Source organism: Talaromyces rugulosus, chromosome III (assembly GCF_013368755.1).
Source record: "Talaromyces rugulosus chromosome III, complete sequence".
NCBI lineage: Eukaryota > Fungi > Ascomycota > Eurotiomycetes > Eurotiales > Trichocomaceae > Talaromyces > Talaromyces rugulosus.
The window spans coordinates 2,679,364-2,700,908 of record NC_049563.1 but is presented as its reverse complement, the minus strand read 5'-3'; the positions used below and the strand labels follow the sequence as shown (position 1 = coordinate 2,700,908).

The window sequence follows — 21,545 nt, the reverse complement described above, 5'->3', positions numbered from 1 at the left end:
AATATAACCTCAACTCTGACACTACAAGCTAAAAGTAAAAGAGACAAAAAAGAACAAGATTTTAACATCATAACCATTGATCATGACTAACGTCCTATCCCCTCATCCTAACAAATGATAAATGCAAAAATGCAACAAAAAAAAATGAAACAAACAAAAAAAAGTACATCCATGTGATATTATGAGACATGAAATGAATAGAGAAGAAAAAAACTTTCTAAAAAATGGATATGTTTATTCCCATACGTTAGAAAACAAATCATCGCTGCCACCACCGAAGCCGCCTACTGCTGGCTTGTTTCCGGTAGCACCAGAAGTAGTGGAACTGGGGATAGGAGCAGCGCTGGTCCAACCGCCAAAGTCGTCATCAGGGGCAACGGTAGGTGCGGCTGCAGGGGTAGCGCCCCAGCCGGCGCCAATGTCTCCCGGGGTCAGTGTATCTGGCATTCTCATCGAATCGGCCAAGGGGGATGTGACGGGTTTTGTTATTGTTGATGATATCGTGGCTGTGGTCCTGGTCGTGGTAGTAGTAGGAGCAGCCGGGGCGGCTACTGGAGCAGGATCTGGCGTGTTCCAAGCATTGCCTCCCCATGGATCCATACTGCTAGCTGCCGAAAAGGCGCTGGTCACGTTAGACGTTGATGTAGTCGGCGCCGCCTTTTGCGCGGGCTGAGGTGCCGGGGACGACAGGTTGAATGCTGATGACATGCTAGGTTGAGGAACTGGCGGAGATCTGGGCTGGGATGGCGCCGCAGGAGTAGAAAGATCAAACAGTAAATCATTCGAGGCACTCGGTGGCGGTGGTTGCTGCTTTGGTTGTTGTGAGATCGAAGAAGTTTGGTGGTGAGAAGAAAAGCCCGTGTCCCAGCCATTCGAAGAGATGGACGCTGTTCGTGGAGCTGCCGGTGGCTTGGGCGTAGAGGTGTTGGAGGCGATGCTATCGAACAAACTTCCAGTCGGCGATGTGACTTTAGAAGAAGATTGCGGTCCTCCAAATCCAGTCAACCCGGCAAAAGCATCGACCTGCGGCTTTGGTGGCGGCGGGGATGCAGAGTTTGTGGGAAACGTCAAGCCACTAAAGGCATCCGTCAAGGAGCCTACATTCGACTGGTTGGCACTTGCGATAGAAGATGTCCGTTCATGCTGGGCTGGCTGGGGCTTGGGCGCGGTGGCGTATAGAGATAAGATGGACTGCTTCAAGTCAGGCCGCGACATTCCAGCCTGCGAGCCAACAGTAGGTCCCGTGCTCCCTGGCCGGCTGGTGGGCGTCGACTGCGTGCTGCCAAAAAAGTCCAATCCCAGCAACGAGTCGGCCGGTTTCGCCTGCTTTGGCGCAGCGAGTTGCTGCGCATTAGCTGGCGGCGGTGGACGAGCAACAGCAGGCGGGTCAGTCGTGCTTGGTCGTGCAGGGGGGTTGATCGTATTATCATCGTCGAAGAAATTGACCGATGATTGTTGTTGTTGTTGTTGCGCTTGACGGCGGACGGGGGGTTGGCTGGCGGCGGGTGCTCTCTGCGATGCGGAACGTTCCAATTTTGCCCTTTCCTGGACAACAGCGAGCGGCTGTTTTTGTGTAAGTAAACAGGTTGTAGCTATCTGGTGAGGTATTGGAATAACATACAACATCGTCGTCGCTTCCCAGCGTCGCAGGGTCGGGGATGGGCCCGTCCATTGCCCATCGCTTCGACTCGTATTTTGTGCGAATGAAATTCTCGATTTTGCTAAGAACAGTTAGAACAATATCTATCCAATTACCCAAGCTTCTCAAAACTCACGAGTCCGACGGAACATGACCGGCGGTCAATTTGGCTTCCCAGTATCTAGAAAAGCACGCGGGGTCAGTTCCAATTCAGCCAATTTCTTTTTTCTTTTTTTTTTTTTTTGGACAAGACAAACTTGTTGGCCCGGCCGTTCCCCCATTTCAACACGCTTTGTAATTGCTCGTCAGTCCAGGCATCGAGATCGACCGACTTGACGCGGCTGATATGGGTGCCCATTCCACGGTGGATGCCCGAGCAGCGGATGCAGACGAAGATGCCCAGGTTCCAGGACGCCCATCTGGGGTCTGCCAGTAGAAAACAACGTCAGCCTGGTCAGAAAAGAAAAGGAAGAGGAAAAGTACGTTTGTTCCGCTTGCAGTCTGCGCAGGTCTTGTTCGGCTCCAGCTTCAGCAGGTTCTTGATGGTCTGCTGGTTTTGCGCAGCCCGAGTCGGGTCTGGTCGCCGAGACATGGCGGGCGGATCGAGGGCGGTGTCAGTCTGTGAGCACTGAGCAGTGTGTGTATGTGTCGCAAAACTAGAAGGAGCGCGAGGAAAAGGAGGTGTTGTTGTTGTTGTTGCGGAGGTGAAGAAGAATAGAGAAGTTGACGCGATCCAACGGTGGTGGAGAGAAAGCGATGGGGCGGTCCCGCTCTTTACCCGGTGGCAACTTGACCCTCTCGCTACAGCAACTATGTTATGTATTAAAGATAAAGAAGTTTCATATCATTCTAGTTCTCAATCAATCAGGTCTCCTTGTCTGCCTCAAACTTCAAACTGACACTATTCACACAATGCCTCTCATCCGTCGGCGTCGGAAAGCCTTCTCCCTTGAAAACATGGCCCAAATGCCCTCCACAGTTGCTGCACACAATCTCCGTGCGCTCAATGCCAAACGCCCGGTCGACATGGCGCGTCACAGCGCCCGGAATCGCATCAAAGTAGGCAGGCCAGCCGCAGCCCGACTGGAATTTGGTGTCTGCCTTGTATAGCGGCGTGTCGCAGGCAGCGCAGTTGTAGACGCCCGTTGAGGGGTAGTGTTTGTCGTATTCGCCGGTGAACGCGGGCTCGGTGCCTTTTTGGCGGATTACTCGGAATTGCTCTGCCTGGCGTTAGAGGAAGAATGTAATAGTATATATAGGCAAAGAGGTATTACCCGGACTCAAAACTGCCCTCCACTCTTCATCCCCCCGCTGGTCCGGATACGACATTTTGGCGTTGTTGCTCTCTTCTGCGCGCGCGCTGGATCCGAACAACGAGCCTAGAAAAGACATCCACGAAGCCGATTTGAGAGTCGCAGATGTAAATGGCGAGGGAAGCCGTGCTCTTTTGAGGCCCGTGTGGAGCTGCTTATTGTAATAACAACCGTAATTGCTGAGTAGAGGTCGACTGCAGTGTGGTCTGTATGCGCGTGTCGAAAGAACAGTGGGTGGGAGTCGTCGTCGATAAAAGGCCATTCCTTTTGTTACCTGCGGAGGATGAGACGGCGGAGTATAAATATTCAATGCTTTGGAATCATTTAAGCATTTGACTAAAAACAAAACCAGCGCTAGAAAGTCGGCGAATCGGGGTTTATTTGCAGCTATCGATAAAATGATGGCGATGCTCGCTGCAGATTACGTCATTGCAGCGTTTACATGTGTATTTGGAATACTTTGTAGTTCTATACAGTAGCTCAACTATATTTGTACAAATCTACAACATTCCATTCAAATGTTATGCAACGATGTATTCATTAATGCTGACAATATGAAAGATCAGATCCAAGGTATAATGCGACAACCAGTGTAGATATAACCATGTACTTAGATATCAGATATCAATCACCGCCGGTTTCTCCCAGTCACAACGAGAACCCCCTGGCCAACCTCAAACTTCCATCCCTCTCTCGCCAGCATCTTCCCAACCGCAGGACCCAGACGCGACGTGCCATCCCTGCTGTGGCGACCAGCACCAGTGATGATCCTGTACGGCCCGCGCATCGCGACCCCGAGCGCGTACTTGCTATCGCCCAGAGACTCCCACCAGTACGACACTCGGTCGCTGGCGATGCGCACTCCGTCCTGGACACTGACACCGTGAAGATCCAGAGAGTCAGCTGACGACTGCGAGCTGACCAGCGCGTCTGCAGCTGCCGAGTTCTCGCGCTTGGCTTTCTCCAAATGCTCGCGCCCCACAGATGCATAGTAGGCTGCTGCGCCGCCCATGAGACGATCGGATTTGCCTCGTCGGTAGGCGGCCGATGCCTTGACGAATGCAGTGGATCCTGCCGAAAAGTGGGCATTGGCCGTGTTTTGTACAGACGTGTATTCTGAGGCTATTCTGGGGGCTGCCGTAGAGCCCTCCCTTCTCGACATGGCGTCCTCTTCATCATCTAGGACTGGAGCTGGTGCGGCAATGCGAATAATATCTGATAATCGGCGTGACGGCTGGAAGAGCGTGGCCCTCGCCAGCTCGTTGGCAGCTGATACAGAATGCCCCGTAATATTCAAAAGTCCTTCGAGAATCAGTATTGATATAGTAGGAAATTCCTGCACGAGCTCTGCAACCTGCGCCACGACTGTCGCATCCTCGCTAGTGCTTTCAGGAGCATTTGCAGTCGCGAGGTATTTGATAGTTTCCGAGCGAGATGCATGATTTTTGTGGTAGGCCGAGGCGATGGTCTCTTTCTTGAGAACTGGCGCGGTTCGAGAAGTAATAAAGTCTAGATCGTCCTTTGCGTCGTCCCATTTGTTTCGTACAGGACTGCTGCTCTGTCCATATGTTTCTGGCAGACGGAAACCTGCCGGGCCTTTGGCTTTTGCTCTCCTGTTTTTGCCTTTCTTTTTCGGGCCCTGAGGAGATACGAACCCCTCAATTCCCTTGGGGATTGATATTTTGACATCCTCATCGATAGGAGACCGGCTTTCCTGGCTGTCGAAGAAGGCTATGTTGAGAAGCACATCCATAGACCGATCCACATCAAAGTCACATTTACCCAGCGTGTGCTTGATTGTATACTCGGCCACAGATGGAAACATCTCGCACAAATAGCCCGCTTTTTCCTCGGCCGTCATACCAGTAAGGCATGGCAAGCCATTTGATCCGACGATATATGCCTTGTTGTTGGTGGTCGCTGAGTTTCTGTCGTCCCCGTCTATCAGCAGAGACGAAAGATCCGACCTCAGACTAGTAATATCCGTCTCGCGAGACCCCGTCGTGTCGTTTCGCGAGCCACTGCCATCATTATCCAAAAAATCGGCCGCCCTTAGGCCGCCTGTGCCCGAAGGGTCAAAGGGGAGGTCCTGCTGTTCGTCTGCTGTGGCTTTCAGGGCATTGAGGGTATCTTCAAGCTGCTTGAGGCTGCTCGGATCGGCGAGGTCGTAGTCCGAAGCAATGGCGCTGAAAAGCGCCGGGTCGAGTGGAGGACAGAATGCTTGTTCGAGATCCTGCAAGGTGGGGATTTTTAGTTAAATTTTATCTGTGTCGAGAAGGAAAAAAAAGAGAGAGAGAAGGCACCAACTTGTAGCGAGCTGACGGTTTCAACCATCTTCAAAGACATAGAGAAAATAGCCAAGGCTGCAAGCGACGAATGCAGGCATCACTTAATAGATATTTAGAAAGAAAAAAAGAAGGGTTAAATGGTGAACACGACGAGAGAGAGCGAAGAGTCCATCGTCTCGAGGCATGGAGAGTTGTCGCACAAGTTTGCACTGCGGGATGCGATTTGATTTCACGCGGGGCACAAACCACTACAGCGCTAGTACAACATTTGAACACCATCTTACCTACACTTTTCTACCCAACGATAAAGACTATGCATTAATCCTACCAAATTGTATCCCTTGATTTTTACAAGTATTCCTTTGTTTCTACATGTTATTGATCCCTTCATTTTCACACCTTGAAACGCTTGAATCCAGGATCTAGGGTCAACCCCCTATTTTGCATCCCTTGAAAAGAGCCTATCAAGCATCACGAAACCAGAAATTTTCATCGCCGCCTGCATGGGCCCGAAACTCGGTCTGATTGGGCTGTTCGAGTTCAATAGATTCTCTATTGCATCGGCGTGCCTTGCAGCAAACTCCCTTGAAATCCATCCGATATCAATAATCACACACATCACAAGCTTGCAGCATGGATCTGCAATCGCCAGCCAATTCCTACCTACTTCTCAGTCTCAACGAGATAACAGATGAGCCCTCGTAGTACGTAGAAAGGAAAGGAAACTCGTTCTATCTCTCAATGAGACATCTCACACGCAACAATTCCGGTGGTTTTAAATAGTGAAAAATACCAAAACAAACCCCATTTTCATGTCACTAATTCGTGGCCAAATATGAAACATAACAAACATAGATAGACCGAAAACATCCAAGTCCGAGAGATACAGGGATGTCCCGAATAGGAAAGCAGCCCTAGACGAAACCACAGGAGCCAACAACGCTTAGCCCTTTATTATTTTTATTATTATTTCAAAAATGTCCCTCTACTCCTTTTGAAGCCATCTGGCTATGGCCTGGGTTCCTATCTATTTAAAGACAGATGCCCATCTCGCAAAGTAACTAATCACCGCACTCTAGCAAGCCTACTTCTCTTCTACTGCTACTCTACGTCTTAATTTTTCTCCTTTTTTTTAAAAAAAAAAAAGTCGGCCCTTTCAACATGCTTTTCAAACTCGACACCGCTCTTTTGTTCGCAGCCACTGCGTCTGGTAAGTTTCCACCTCAAGCTTTCAACTGATATTGATACTGTTGATACTAATGCTGACCCCGAACAGCCCTGCAAATCACCTCTCCTACCAAGGGCACCAAGCTGGACCTGTCCAAGTCCAACGATCTTACCTGGAATTCCGTCGAGTAAGTATTTTCACTTTCCAAGAACAAACCGAATGAAATCTGACTTATTTTTTTTAAAGATCTGACCCTACTTCATTTGACATTGAGCTCGTCAACGAACACGTCAACCCGCCTGTAGCTAAAACCATTGCAACCAATGTGCAAACCAGCGCTGGCTCGTATACATTCAACAGCATGAAAGCTGCCGTGGGGTATTATTTCCTCCTCAAAACATTTTGGTTACGGGTAAACAGTATACTAACTCACAACCAAAATAGAGAGGGCTACCAAATCAACATCATCTCCAACGAGCAGCAAAACACCGGCATCCTCGCGCAATCCCCCAATTTCGAGGTCTCAGACGCACCGGGTACTAGTTCCACTGTCTCTGCGACTTTTACGACTACTACTGGCACCAGCACCAGCAGCAGTAGTACTTCTACCGGAACTTCCAGCTCGACCACGACAGGATCAACCAGCTCATCATCAAAAACTGCCTCGAGCACGGCCACCACCAAAACGGCGTCGGCGAGCAGCTCTGGCGTGTCTTCTTCTAGCACTTCGCAGCCTGATACCGGCGCTGCGAACGCGTTGGGTGTGTCGGCCGCTATGGGTGGGATTTTGGGTGGTGGTGTTCTTGCGTTGTTGATCTGATGATTTTTCTTTTCTTATATACCAGTTGATTGAGATCCTGCCGGGATATTGATTTCATGTCGACAAGGGGTAGGAGGGTTAGATTGTAATAATGATATTTGATTTACGCTCTTCGATTCTACATTACCTTGGTCCGTGTTAGTACTAGAGAGACACCATCATTGTAAACTCTCCATTAAAATCGCTATAAACTAGACGACCGAGGAAGAACTAATGTACATACACAGCAGGGAGAAAAAAGAATTTCGCTGAATTTCGCCGCAGGTCTACCCTGCCTCTGCGCCCCAACCTCTCGGATGAACCTATTAACTCCAGAAATCATGAGACCGACCATACACACACACCCTGACCTGAGTCGGCATGAGTCGAAAATTAGACCCCCTTGCTTTTGGGGCCGCCGCGTAGAAAAAAAAGAAAAGAAGAAATCCGATGGTAATTTTTTGGCTTCCCAAAACTTCAAAAACAGCCTTGCGGTGAATCTGTTGGTTCTGGAAGATAAAAGAGAGAGAAAATATTGGCTGTGACCTCCTGGCAAGCCTGATATCTGAAAACGAAAAAAACATAAAACGTTGGCGTAATAAAAGTATAAAGGAAATGAAATGTACGTTTCGTGCCATCAGCGATAACTCATTGTCAAGTCGAGCTTCCTAGTCGTCGAAATTCTCGGTGATCAAAAGGAGATCTGTCAATGCAAGGCGCAGGCTGCGATTGATGTCCCAAGCATTGATGATGGCAGCGCGCCGACTAAGGAACACAGACTTTCTGAGTGACATGTTGCCGTGTTTTTCCGATTTCTCGTTGGGCAGGTTCCACGCCAGATTGCGCAGCACTAGGCATGCCTTGTACGCAACACCAACCGGTTCGCCCTTGGGATTGGTTGGCGTGTTCCAGTAGTCCCAGCGACGCACTATACGCGGCTGGAGAATCTGGCGTTCGTGGGTTGGAGGCTGAGCATTGGGATCACGAGGCTGGGGGAGATGTGCCGATGCGACGTGCTCAACAACCATAGAGGTATCAGCGCTTGGTCCGACGCGCTTGATCTTAGGGCAGTTGTTCCAGAGGCACTTGTGAATGGGCTCGCTAGCTTTTTCGAGTTTGTAGTGTCCTGGCTGGTCGCTAGGCTGAAGACTCATGTGATCCTCAAACACATGGGAACGAAGATCCTCTGGCTTAGAGAATGCACGGTCACAGTGCTGCACAGCCTGACTATTACCACCAGTAATCCACTTACAGTAGAGATAGGGCCATTTATCAAACGTCAGTGCCGTTTCCAGAGGACGGATACCCTTGATGATGAACCTAGTTGTCGGTCCACTAGAGCCGGCGACTGCACCGGGGATTGGGACAACCTGGGCCTGGGCGTTGGTGAATGTAGTGCTCACGTTTTTGATAAACTCAGCTGCAGGCAGAACCCCACTATTGGGCTGTTGAGGATTAACAAATCGAGTCTGGTATGCCTGCCACAGTGCGATCTGCGTAATCTCGCAATCTGGGTCTTCGACAAAACAACAGCGCAGCCATTTGGAGCTACGTTCAGGTTCAGATAGTTCCATAAGTTCTTTAAGAAGCTCCGATGGCACTTTGGGGATTGTGCTGGGGGGTGGAGCAATCTTCTCTTCTTGCAGAACGGTTTCGTTGGAGTCCAGCTGTGCCTCATACGAAAGCAACGCTATCAGTCTGGGCACAAAGACGGTTTTCAGGTTAACGACATCAACGAGACGCGTGACATTCTCGGGAATCAGAGTGAACTGGTACCAAAAATCCATTGCGCCGTTCAAGAGCTCTGGGTCTGGTTTGAGCAATGTGTAGGAGAAGAGGTGAACCAAATGATCGTGTGAAACACCCATCATCGCATTGTTTTGAACACCTTCGAGCTCTGTTGAGAAATGGGTGATCGCCCACAAAGCTCGAATCACATGGGCACGATCATCCGAGTTGATGTAGCGGTAAAGGCTTACGCGCAACGGGTCGTCAATAGCGGTGGGAAGATATTTTGTGACCTCTTCGGCAATGTCGAGGGCGTCATTCCTCAATTCGTTGAGCCGTGACTGCTTGGGTGTGTTGAGCATAATACAGAGGAAATCACGGAGAAGCCCCTTTGCGAAGCTAGATATGAACACGGCATTTTCGGGCAGCATGCACATATTGCGTAAGACCAATGTGGCATCTTTGATGTTCTGAAGATGATGGCAGAATTCGTCTGTCTCGAGCGTGTCATCCGGAAGAATAATAGGCAATTTGCTGATACGGTCCAGGATGTCATGAGTGCCCCACAAGGTGTTGAGAACGTTGGGACGGTGTCTCTTCTCAGGCCATTTGTACTGGTCACGCTCCAGTTCCCATTTGATTCCGGTGCACAGCTCGGTGATTTCGATAGCCTTTTCCATCAGCGTCTCCATGAGTAGTGGAAATCCTTCGAATCTAAATTTGTCTCCACGCTGATTCGACATCTGAACAAGGTGATACAAAGAAAAGTCTACTTCTTCTCGTAAACCGGACTGGAGGCCAAAGTGCACACGCTTGTAGATGCTTGTAGCTAAAAGGATGTCAGTATGTAATTGTTCTGAAAGGGACGGATTTCTTACATCTTGGAACTTCTAGGTATGTCAACGGGTAGTAAAAGTCGTAGAAATCAGGTTGCTTCGAGTCCTTCGAGGTCGAATTGGCAAACAGATCAGGCTTATTGCCAGGGGTGGCCACATCACGGGTCGACATTGGCACTTGTTTGTTGTCTTTTCCCTCGAACTGATCAATGTTGAACTGGCCGCCAGACATGCTAGAGCCATCAATCCCAGCGTAGTGAGAATTCGGTGTCTGGCCAGGAGTTCCCGGGAGCGTACTGGGCCCGTTGGTACCAGAACGTGTTTGGCGCACCGGTGCAGTGTCTGGTATGAATGGTTGGTTTATTCTGGGTGCCTGACGGAGGCCCTCTGTTGATTGTTAGGTACGGGGTATTTTGAGAGGGGGAAGTTATAAAAGGTTTCTAACTGACCACGAAGGGAGGAGCGTGTGGAGGCCATGTCGTCTTTTTCGCAATACAAGGAAAAGAATGGCTCGGCAGAGGCACCGGGGAAATGGCGACTGACGAGGGATTCGATTTGAGGACGCTGAGCAAGAATTTTCTCGCAGAAGCTCTTGGACCTAGTATGCCGCGGTGTCGGAGGCTTGGGACGATTGCAGCGAGGAGCGTCGTGGACGTGTTTGTCAAAAGACCTATATGCACACGTGTGTCAGCAAAGAGAGAGCGCCGCAAACCACGCTGAACAGTAAATGCATACAGTAGACGGTTTGTGTATTCCTCTTTCAATGGCTCGCGAAGGTGCTCGTCTACTCCCACGCCCGCGCAAACACTGTCCCACTTGGCTGGCGAGATTTTCTCGAAACCACCCTCCGCAGCAATTGCCTTGAACAGCTCGAATATTTCTTGGGAGGTGAATGTTTTATCGCACACAAGTAAGGCCTGTGTCGGGGCGGCACTAAGCAAAACAACAAGCAAGAGTCAGTTCCAGATATCGCGAAAAAAGGACCACCAAACAAAGCTAGTTAGACGTACCCCCTTGCGACACAAAAGTCGCTGAGTGCCTCGAGGAAGTTCTCCAAGGAACTGAAAACCGGATCAACTGGCGGTGCACCAGCAGCAGCTGGGGAAGGTGTGGAAAAGAGTGCTTCCTGTGCCTGAACCTGAGCCTCTGCACTGTGCTCTGGATGCACAGCTCTAAGATCAGCAGCCATCGCGCCTGGTGTGGAGAGATCACGTGGATGGGCGCTAAGACAAAAGAGTTCACTGAGAGTTCACTGTGATGTTAAGTCACGTGGAGATAGGCGGCAATAAACAGTGATAGACTGAAGTAAATATCACTGACAGCGAGCTTGCCAGCTTCAGGTTTGTGATGGAAAATCGATGGAAGAAAGCAACATCACTTGGTTCTGTTGGGGCGTGAATACGCTGTCAGGAGATGAGGAAGAAGGCATACAATAGTGACTGGTTTTTATAGGCGCTGGCTGCCTGGGTTTTCAGGCACCGAATTCAGGCACGATCTGATATTCTTATACCCTGTGTATCGGCGTTGCTCTGTACACACAAAATGACTCAGATGAGCCTGGTATATTACTCCTATTAGCAGAAGAAGAAGAAGAAAAGAACAATAACGTAGTAGTGGCTCCCATGGCTGCTGCTGTCTGGCGGGCCACCGGCGTGACTTCCCTGTCTGCCATCTTGGTCTTGGAACATACACACACCTCGCAACTCCTGTTGTTAGACAAAACCAACTTCAACTATACTTGAACATCTACAGTCATGTCTAGCCTAAGAAGCCAGCTGCAGCAGTCAAACGTGATAGCGCAATTCCCCCTAGCCAAGTACTCGTATGCTGAGTCTCTGGCCGACCAGCATGGGCCGGTCAACTGGACGCACTTGCATTCAAGCGACCTGAACGTTCTTTTTGAGAAAGACACTTCATCTGCGTCAGGAATCAGCTCTATCCAGCAAAAATTGCGTCTTCGAGTAATTCGCGCGCACGAGAACCTGGTACACCTCATCTAGAATGATATTGTCAATGTAGCTGGGGAGAGAGTATTAACAACCGCATAGGAAGACCTTGATCTGAATTCATTGGCCCGCGAAGCCACTCAGCAGGCCATTTCGAAACATGCGAGGAACACCAAACCATCAGTTGCTATTATTATCAAGGATCCCTGTTTGGCCGTCCGGTATCCTTTCGGCAGAGAACAGGTTTGTTGTCCAACTCAAAGGGTGAAAACAATGAATACTAATACAAGAAACAGCTGCGTCGTTTTCAACTCAAGTTCTCCTCCAGTCGCGACTATCGTGAAGTTTTGGAAATATTGAGGGAGATCAACTGCCCCTTCAGCGAGTCCTCCGGCGAGCATCCTTCGCGCTCAGCCAGTTTGAGACCAGACTCTTCCTCTTCAAGAATACTAACTCCGGCTGCAACAATGATCAGCACTAGTAATGACTGGAGCCAACGTTTTGCGGCACCGACGGACAGTCACTCGTGGAATCAGGGGTTATCAAGAAGCCATACAACGCTTGGAACAACGACGGACAGACAGCCTGTCAATGGTATTCAGACCATCTGTTCTACATATAGGAGCCATGCTAACTATACACTATCAGCCTCCTCTCCCAGTTCAATTTCATCGCGTCTATATGCAAATGGCCGCGGCCCAGACGACTCTCACAAGGACCTCCCGAGGGAACGCACAATTACACCAAGCGCAGAGTACGCAAGCAATGAACAAGAACGGCCGATCACCTCACCAGCGTACGACACTCAAGTTCTCAATCAAGTACTGCCACCGAAGAGAGACCTCCCGTTTTCCAAACCTGGGCCACGACCAAGCCCCTTGTTCAATCGACAACCGGCAAACCGGTTTACAAAGTGGCCAGAACCAGCTCCAAAGCCTCCCAAAAACCCCAATGATGGCTCCGGCGTGAATTGTGCATCGCCACGACCACATACAGCCCAGTCAAAAGTAACGGTCCCGGCAACGAGCTCCCCCGCCCGCCAGCTTCGTCTAGAACTGGAGGATAGGCAATGGAATCCAAATAAAGAAAAGCAGAATCCGTCCTTGGAAGCAGCATCCGCCTCTTCTCCACTTCTCACCACTTCCATATTTCCAGCATCTAGTCCTATTAATGGCAGAACACAACAGAATGGAACGACGACAGGATCCTTACCTGTTGCGACTTCATCTGCTCTCGACAACCCACCTACATCCCATCACCAACCACCAGTGGAGATGCAAAATGTCAGAGCAGCATCGCAAGGAATACCCATATCCTCAGCAGACCTGTCCACATTCCTGGCGACACCCGAATCAGAGCGCTCCCAGCTCGTCAGCAACTGGGTATGCCAACAACTCGAAGACGACGGGTTCCGAGCTCTGTGTCAAGACGTCGAGCGCGTGTGGCAGCGAATTGCCTTTGGAACATGATATTTCCGTTTCTGCTGTGTTATATTTTATTTGATTTGATCTGATCTATCTGGGGGGCGGCTGTGTCTGGATTTGAGATTTAAATCTTTTTCAGAAAATATTTATACATACCTATATATACCTATATACATATAGCCCAGAGTCAACAGCGAGGATTTTTATTTTAATTCAGCGTTTTCCCACGTGATGACACCAGAATCGAAAATAACTTTGAAAAGTCCATTATATTTCGTTTCGTTCTTAATACTGAGCAAATAAAAAAAATAAAAAAAAAACCTCTAGATTAATCAATGTTTAAAACCCACCAAAGCGCCCTTTCCTTAAGTGTACACACAAGTTTCAAAGTCGAGGATAAAAATAAGAAAAGAGAACAACAACAAAAAATAATAGTAATAATACAAATACAGCCCACAGACCCCCCCCAAAGAGGTAGGTACATACATAACCCACTTCCAAAAAAAAAAACGAGAAAAAAAAGTTTTCCATTTTCCCAGCGAACCCAAGTACAACAGAAGAAAAAAAACAAGGTTTTAGTGACGTGGTACAGGCGGAAGACTCAAAACATTCATAAACCCCCTCCGCAAAGCCAGACTGAAATCGACAAGCCCGTTTTGACCGTTTGCACCGCCGACTACTCCAACGCCGTGAGATGCGCCCAGATCGGCGGCAGATGAGGTTGTGGGTAGGCCTTCTGCGGATGCGTCAATGTTGAACTTGCCGGATGGCGAGGGAGGGGATGATGGACCACCACCAGCACCACCGCCGCCGCCGACGGCTAGGTCGGCGAGATGTTGTAGAGATCGTTGCTCGTTGGGGCCGACGAGGGGTGCTTGGTGGGCGGTAGAGTTGTTGCCCGAAGCGGTTGTGGTTGTGTTGTTGGTTGTGGTTGTATTGTTGTTGTTGGCAGAGGAGGACGAGTTTTGTCCTGTAGCGTCACCATGCTGAGGCTTCTCAGCCTCAATCCACAGCCGAAGCTGGCGGTCCCACTGGGGAGTGGAAAAGAGATCTTCAAACTCGCCAGCCAACGCCGAATTTTGCGCACGACGATCGAGGACCTGCTCGATGTTGGCGAGGAGCTCCCAGCAAAACTCGGCGCACAGCGGGATTTTCGATGCTTCCAGCAGGGTCAAAGTGGCTAGAGCCAAGGAGTAAATGTCAATGGGCGAGGGTAGGCGTGTTGGCACATCCTTGTGCAGTTCCTTGACGAGGGCTTCGGCAGAATGTATAACCTCGTACGGCGCAAACACGTACAGAGGGCGGGTGATGAAGAGGTTGATGGTCCAGTAAACCTGTGGGCCCAGGGCCTCCATGTATCCGGGCGGGGTGGTCATTCGATCGACCGCGTCCAGGCGTTGTTCGACACTCAGCACAGACTTGAGCATGTGAAACAGAAGAGACCGGGACATCTTCTTGAACCGTGGATTCACCGAAAGAACATCGGGGTCGATCTCGATAAGGCGGAGAGCTGAAGTCAACTCACTAGAGTAGGCTGGATTTTACTGTCAGATACAATTTCATAGTTTAAAAAAATAGGTGTGTACTTACCAGCAAGCTGGAATGCCGCAAATCCCATAAACTTCGGATCAGAAGGAAGATCGATGTCTTGAAGGTCGTCTTCCATGACATCTCGCTCCCCCGCCCCAACATGGCTCCACCGGCATAGAATGCTTGCAGCAAACCATCCACGACGAGCAATGTTGGCGTCGGAATCTGCATCTTGAAGGTCAGGAAACGGGTCCCGGTTTTGCTCAAACTGTTTGGAGAGTTTGTAGGCCAAGCCGGAAAGATGGTCAACGAGCGTTTGCTTCGCAAGACCATACTTTCCGTGTAAGTTTTCTGGGCCGCCATGCTTGTCACAGTTGATGACCAGAAAGCACAGCGTTTGTGTCCACACAAAGTTTACTGGCAAAGTCCGCAAGTTGTGAGGGTCCCGGAGATGCGAAGAAACCAGGTCAATTGCGGTGTTTATGGAATTCACCTCTTGAAAAGTGGTTATCACCCGGTTGAGGTTGGTTTGCGTGACAGCATACAATGCATGTGAAAAGACCTCCTGTAACTGCCTATTGCACTGGTGAAGAATCTCAAGGAACCGTTCCTTTGAGTTGGGAAGAATGGGGAGTATAGGGTGAATCTTTTCGTAGTACCTATAATGTTTGTCAGACTAAATCCCTCTTTATGAGCTAGTTATTGTAAGGAAAACATACGTCTTCAAAGAGCCTTCATCCACTGACTGCGGTATCGTGGTTTCGTTCGCCGGCTGGGACAAAGATCCAACAACCGAGTCAACGGGCAAGGTATTTGTAGCTAGGTCCTGGGTCTCGTTCCAGTACGGCCCGGACATCTTGTTCTGCGCAAGATTTATATTGAACAGTGGATAGCTTTCTGGAAGATTGGCCGTAGTCTCTCCTGGTCACAAAATGTCAACGTGAGAACTGCGAGAAGAGCAGGAGTTTGAAGAAATGTCACATACCGACAGTTGGCGGTTGGCTGCGAGAGGTGAGCGCAGATTGCGGCATAGACAGGCCATGAATTCCTTCGCTCATCGAAAAGGTCCGCTTGCGCCCCAGAAGACTCGCATCCATTGGGGGAGAGAATTCATGGTAGCCACGAGGAGACGAGACCTCGTTCATGCCCTGATACTGCATATCCTGATGCGTCAACGGCGGTTGCATCTGCGACTCCAATGTGTTCAAACGTTCTGCCAGCTCCTTTATATAACTGAAGAAGAAGAAATAACCATCAGCAAGGCCGGCCTCTGCGACGTAATTCAATCCACCTACCCTTTGCTAGGCCCTCGCTTCATGGGCACCCGGCTGAATTGACAGGCAGCACCGAGACGACGGCAATTGGAACATGTTTCGACGCCGGACTCTGAAGTAGCATCGCAGCGAACCTATCCACGTCGGCTGTGTTAATTTCTGCGCGTTGAGGCGACGACGACGGGGACGACGACGACGACGCGACGGGACGAGCTCTCTCACCTTCTTCCGCCTGCATTCATCACAGGCGCGCGACACTTTCGACCGCTTCCGCCGAGCGCTTTGGTCGCCATAGCTCAGATCGTGGTTTGGATCGACACCGACTTGCTGGTTGGGAGGGAAACCGAATGCGTTGTTGTGTTGTTGGTCTGTAATGGAAAAGACGCGACGGATTAGCTTCAAGAGAGCAGCGAGCGATTCTATCACACGCGACGCATACCATTATTCGGCCCATCTGCAAGATTTCCTCCGGTCGCATCGCGCGAGAGCTCAGCAGAGAGAATTTCATCAGCTGTGAGCTGGCGACCGCCGTAGTACATGGCACCTTGGCCGACTTGCGCCGGGTTCGGGGAGGGGTACGAAGGCGCCGGAGGCAGATCCGACTGTTCGCGCGAGTTCATTTTTTTTAATTTTTTATTCGTTCGCGAATCACGGGGAAAACAGACAGAGCTGGATAGAATTGAGCGCAGGAGCAAAAAGCTCCAGTGTTGATGATGATGCTGGCGGGCACGGGGCGATGATGGGGAAAGAAAGAGGAAGGAGGAAAAAACCCAAACGGCGAGGATTTTCTTCCCTTTTCTATCTACAGGCTAACAACTTCCATTCTGCGCGGGCATGGCTTAGCGCGCGCGCACTCAGCATGCCGCTGCACACGAAGCTGGCTGCGACATCTACAACGCTGAAGCTTTCCCCAGACATCAGATCGACTACGTAGTTAAGTTACTAGTTGCATTTGCGCTGGTTCATCGCGTAGAAAAGAAAGGCCGCCTCCGTGCCGGCGGATTATCCTATTCTCCAGCCTCCGAAGTACACAACAGTAGGTTTCATCTCGCCGACAACATCAATTAATTATTTAATAAATAGGCGTTTGTGAGGGCCGTGGGCTGTATGCCTGGATTCTAAAAAGGCCATTATTCTTTTTGCCAATAATGGTTCCCTTGAATCTAGATAACCCTACAATAGCCTTTTCGAGTAGTATTCTAGGTTGAACGATGTGTTGCAACTGGAATGGCAGATTGACTGCAACTTGCTCTCCTCCATGCCGTGAATAGTTTTCTTTGTTGAATGTGTTTACTCGGTTTGTTTGAGTCTGTTTGGGTTTGTTTTGCGGTCAGCGTTCGCCATCGTCACCGTCATCGTCATCGGGCGGGGTTACATCTTTCATTCTTCCCATCGTTTTAGTTCTTTTACTTAATTCACCATCTAAATATGCACTACTCAACATGCCCTGCTTGAGTCCTTCTGAAAAAAGAAATCAAGTGAAGGACAAGATTCATCAACTATACGAAGATGTGAGGAAAGTCCCAGCCCCCTTCCTCCAAATTCAAGCGATAACGCCACTTCCACTTCAAGTTGAACCCACGGGAAAAGTCTCTAGATCACGAGAGCCATCGTTTTTCAGCCCATTGCCCGAGGAAGAGCTCAGCGGGGCTCCTTTGGTTGACAATATCGACAATTCTGTTTGAACAAATGGCCTCAAATTGAAGCTGAAGGAGGGGGGGGAGATACCCGCATCTTTTAGCTGCTACTCGGATGGTTTCCTTCTGAGCCTCACATGGCTTTCAAACGGCACAGAAAAGACATGGCATACCAAAAGGTGAACATGATTTCCCAATTGGCCTTGGAAACTCCAAGGGATGGCTGTTTCGAGAGTAAGTTATCTTCTCTCTAGTAACAGTACAGTGGCTAATGTTTTTTTTTTTCTCTTTCCTCAATGAATTTAGAGAGTTCGAAGAACAGGTCATCGATCCGTCCTATGCCGATTATCCACTCAGTACTTGTTACATGCATGGTGGCTATTGGACCAGAAGAGACGATGCCGCCAAGAAGCCGCATATCATGCTTGCCGTGAAGCACAATGTGGCCGGAGATGAAAGGCTTCTGAAGGGAGACGTCCTTGTGATTCTAGCTGCCCTCAAGACTCGTATGGAGTGGGCCAAGCTACAGAAACATATAATTATCCCCGTACGTCAGATTCCCATGCTCGTGAACCCCCTCATATTCTAATATTTTTCTTGTTATATAGATCATGCTCTTCTCCTTTATGGGTCATCATGTAAAGATTATCGAGGGCTATCATGATGGCGATCGTCCGCCAAAGCCCTTTGTTCGAGTTTGACAGCTATGAGACGGCCCCGATAGACCTGTTTGTACGGTACATGGTCAGTGAACCGGTGGGCGACACCCAGGAGTTTCCTCCAGAGAAGCTAGAGATTTGAATGCAAAGGACAATCTCATGGGAAGATAACCAAAAGTAGGGTTTCAATACAGGAATAGGTTCAACGACATATTCTATAGCCCAGTACGCACATACATGATACGTATGCACTCGGCGCGACCCGAGTCTACCCCGTGACGCTATCCCGCAATCGCGGTTTTACCCATAGCGGCCGTCTTTTCCCGCCCAGATCGACGCCGCTCCACGTCAGGCTGCAGGCATTGAAAAGAGGATGCCTGACAAAGAAAAAAGGGGGGTCTTGGAATATCTTGGCGAGGCACAGGCGGCGGCGGCGCAGACAGTAGTACGTAGTATTGTTATTATTGCCTGAAAACGCACTCCGTAGTCCGTACCCCTTCAGCTCAGACATGTTCTTGTAGGTACGGCAGAAAATGACATGCAGCGTGACGATCGGCCCCACTCCGTGTCCTGATTCAGGCTCACCGGGACCCACATGCCCCAATAAGGCAACTCGGCGGGTGTGGCCTGGCGATTCGGCCAATCGCGGGCGCTGGCTGCCCGTCTAGCGCCGCCTAGAAGGCCCCCATGTTCCTTCTGGAAGCTTTCCTAATCGGGATGCCCAGCGTGGCGGAGGCCATAGCAGCTACGTACGAGGTACGAAGTGCTGGGTCCTCGAGCCCGGCCAGTACTGGGTGTGTGTAAGTACAGACAGGTATGCAATAACGGTACGTCTCCAAGGGCTCGACTGAGAATCCCATTGCCACACCCTGTATGAACTATGAAGTGTATGGAGTAATAAATAATAATAGTAAAAGAGTAAAAGAACCCTCCAGTTCAGGGCTAGCCGCCACCAGGCCACATACGGCTAAAGCCACGCTATGCCCGCCTGGGCAGTGCCCTTCGCCCCCGCCCACCGCAGCAGCCCTTTTGAGGCGCTTCCCACACTCGCTCCCGCTCGCTCTTTTCTTCTCCCCTTCTTCTCTTCCTCCATGTTCTTTGCCGCATGAACACACTCCAAAAAGTGTCCTTGTTTCCCCCTGTTTTGGCCGCCACTACCGGTCTTTGGTGTCCTGTCTCGCGGCCGGCGCCAAGCGGTGCATAGGGCTCTGTTGCTTTTGTCTCTTTGCTTTCTGCTTTTTCTTCCTTTTCCACCGCGTCGCTGCGCTCCCTCTCCACTCTACCCTCGTTGTCGTGTCACCCGTGTGTGCTCCCCGCAACAAATTCCTTCAATTCTTGCAATTGGGTGTTTTATTTCTTGTTACTATTCAAACAAGAAGTACCCTTTTTCAAATAAGAAAAAAAAAAAAAAAAAGACAACGTCTGGCATTGCCTTTCTATTGTCGTCCCATGCACCCACCCGTCTGGCTGTGTCACCACCTCGCGTTGACACCCCCTTCCGTACCGCTTGACCCTGTCCTGTTACTTTCAGTATATACTTTCGCGCAGAGTCGCATGTGTGTTTTATAGTTTCCGCGGCCATGTTGATTGACGGCGAGAAGTGGGCTTGTGAAGCTTGCGTCCGGGGTCACCGAGTCAGCGGCTGTCACCACAGTGGTATGCCCCCCCCCCCCCCCCCCCAAGCCACCTCATATCTGTTCAACGTACTGATTCTTCTAGATCGGAGCCTCGTTCACATCAACAAAAAGGGCCGGCCAGTCTCCCAATGCCCTCACTGCCGCGGCCTGCGCAAGTCCAGAACAACTCACGCCAAGTGCGACTGCGGGGACAAGAAGAAGGACCACTATGTCGCCGGTCACCTGGAACACGAGATGGGCGAGCACAAGTGTCGCTGCGTCCACGGCCAACGCTGCACCTGCGCCTTGAAGTTGGAGCAGCACCTGGACCCCGTCCCCGAAACTGGTCTTCCTCCCGCTCCCTCTCCTGCTGTGACGGAGATGCGCAAACCTCGCCTGACGTCAACCAAATCCGAGAGCACTTTGACCGTCTTCCGAGATGGTCACCACAAGCCAATGCACAAACACAACGATATGGCTCACAAATGTGGTCTGCCTTATACCATCCCACGACACCACACCATCCACGGAACATCCGAGTTAGCCCAGCGGTCCGCAGACTACCTACCGCTCACTCTCAGCCAAACCGCAGATATCAAGTCGCCTTACACTGTCGATCTCGAGTCCGACAGCCAATTTGCGCCTCGACAGGTCAAATCTGAGCATAGCTCTCCCGTGATGGGCGCCATGGCCGCGCCAGAGCAGATCAACACTCAGATTCCTCCTCTTGATCTCAGTTCTTTTACCGCATTCGGTACCACCAACCCGTCGACGGATTCGCTGAGCTCGTTTTTCCAAGAGCCATGTCAAGACCCATGGCTAGCATCGCCCGATACCGACCTCTCTGCTTTCAACGCTCCGCCAGTCGATTGGTCGAGCTTTCCGCTGTCGTCGACCGGGGTGGCGACAACGGTCAGCCAAGCCCCATCGTACGCCAGTTTCGATTTGAACAACATAAGCAACCCCAGCTATCCTGGCCTGACCGCGTCTTCGTCTGGAGACATTTCTGAAGTTGATGACTTTGGGCCCCTTCCGAGCCTAGGCGCGTCGAGCAACGACCTCCATGACCTGCACAGCGTCAGTGACCGTTCCGACGTCGATCAGTACCGGGTCAGCTCTGCTTCGTCATTTGCAGACTTGCCGCAGGCCCAGCTACTATCGTCGAACAACTTGGAGTCAATCAGTATAGACGATTTCCTCAAGTCCGCCAACGAATCGACTGCTGTTCTCGAACAACAGCTCCAGGCTAGCATGGCCATGGAGTCCAAGGCTTTGTCTGCGCCGCAGCAAAGTTACTCAATGCCACCGGCACCTGCTGCCTATCCCACCAGCGAACCTACTACTACTGCTGGTCTGGAGATGGACCCGTCCCAAAACGATTTGAATGACATGTTTTGGGCGGCAAACATCTTCAACACATCTATTCCGCCCTCGATGCCCGCCCCTGCTGCCGAAAACCCCTTTTCGCAGCCACCTTGGGCAAACTAAGCTCCCATGAAGGGCAATGGCCATTCTTTAGCCATTCCTTTTTAGTGCAAAAGATGGTTCCTTCATGGCACCTTACCACCACCTCCCGCTCCGTCATAATGACCTTGATGAGAGATGATGATAACGTGATTTTAGATACCAGATAAAGCTTGCAAGCTGCTTTTTTTTTGCTATATTACGTTGTTGTTTCTTTACTGTTG

General features: G+C 50.3%; 7 protein-coding genes across 7 annotated transcripts; 4 read left to right on the top strand and 3 right to left on the bottom strand.

The window, feature by feature from the left end:
- Positions 1 to 234: 234 nt before the first annotated feature.
- TRUGW13939_05788 (uncharacterized protein) lies at positions 235 to 5,185 on the bottom strand (the record flags this gene model as incomplete). The annotated part of the gene is made up of 8 exons (XM_035488946.1): positions 235 to 1,563; positions 1,622 to 1,721; positions 1,776 to 1,820; positions 1,897 to 2,065; positions 2,123 to 2,258; positions 2,540 to 2,859; positions 2,914 to 3,226; positions 3,626 to 5,185. Coding segments are annotated over 8 exons (3,972 nt in total), but the record flags the coding sequence as incomplete, so codon positions are not given.
- Positions 5,186 to 6,401: 1,216 nt separating this feature from the next.
- TRUGW13939_05787 (uncharacterized protein) lies at positions 6,402 to 7,228 on the top strand (the record flags this gene model as incomplete). Its single annotated transcript, XM_035488945.1, has 3 exons — positions 6,402 to 6,450; positions 6,517 to 6,595; positions 6,655 to 7,228. 3 exons carry the CDS (start codon positions 6,402 to 6,404, stop codon positions 7,226 to 7,228), a joined length of 702 nt encoding a protein of 233 aa, XP_035344838.1.
- A 647-nt stretch (positions 7,229 to 7,875) lies between these two features.
- TRUGW13939_05786 (uncharacterized protein) lies at positions 7,876 to 10,960 on the bottom strand (the record flags this gene model as incomplete). The annotated part of the gene is made up of 5 exons (XM_035488944.1): positions 7,876 to 9,764; positions 9,814 to 10,158; positions 10,221 to 10,441; positions 10,507 to 10,704; positions 10,782 to 10,960. 5 exons carry the CDS (start codon positions 10,958 to 10,960, stop codon positions 7,876 to 7,878), a joined length of 2,832 nt encoding a protein of 943 aa, XP_035344837.1.
- A 565-nt stretch (positions 10,961 to 11,525) lies between these two features.
- Positions 11,526 to 13,186, top strand: TRUGW13939_05785 (uncharacterized protein; the record flags this gene model as incomplete). The annotated part of the gene is made up of 4 exons (XM_035488943.1): positions 11,526 to 11,756; positions 11,820 to 11,960; positions 12,014 to 12,311; positions 12,366 to 13,186. 4 exons carry the CDS (start codon positions 11,526 to 11,528, stop codon positions 13,184 to 13,186), a joined length of 1,491 nt encoding a protein of 496 aa, XP_035344836.1.
- Positions 13,187 to 13,716: 530 nt separating this feature from the next.
- On the bottom strand, positions 13,717 to 16,565 carry TRUGW13939_05784 (uncharacterized protein; the record flags this gene model as incomplete). The annotated part of the gene is made up of 7 exons (XM_035488942.1): positions 13,717 to 14,675; positions 14,732 to 15,330; positions 15,391 to 15,592; positions 15,657 to 15,904; positions 15,967 to 16,079; positions 16,168 to 16,313; positions 16,385 to 16,565. 7 exons carry the CDS (start codon positions 16,563 to 16,565, stop codon positions 13,717 to 13,719), a joined length of 2,448 nt encoding a protein of 815 aa, XP_035344835.1.
- A 1,384-nt stretch (positions 16,566 to 17,949) lies between these two features.
- TRUGW13939_05783 (uncharacterized protein) lies at positions 17,950 to 18,283 on the top strand (the record flags this gene model as incomplete). The annotated part of the gene is made up of 2 exons (XM_035488941.1): positions 17,950 to 18,129; positions 18,191 to 18,283. The coding sequence occupies 2 exons, from the start codon at positions 17,950 to 17,952 to the stop codon at positions 18,281 to 18,283; spliced, it is 273 nt and encodes a 90-aa protein (XP_035344834.1).
- Positions 18,284 to 19,821: 1,538 nt separating this feature from the next.
- On the top strand, positions 19,822 to 21,345 carry TRUGW13939_05782 (uncharacterized protein; the record flags this gene model as incomplete). The annotated part of the gene is made up of 2 exons (XM_035488940.1): positions 19,822 to 19,897; positions 19,961 to 21,345. The coding sequence occupies 2 exons, from the start codon at positions 19,822 to 19,824 to the stop codon at positions 21,343 to 21,345; spliced, it is 1,461 nt and encodes a 486-aa protein (XP_035344833.1).
- Between the last annotated feature and the right edge of the window lie 200 nt (positions 21,346 to 21,545).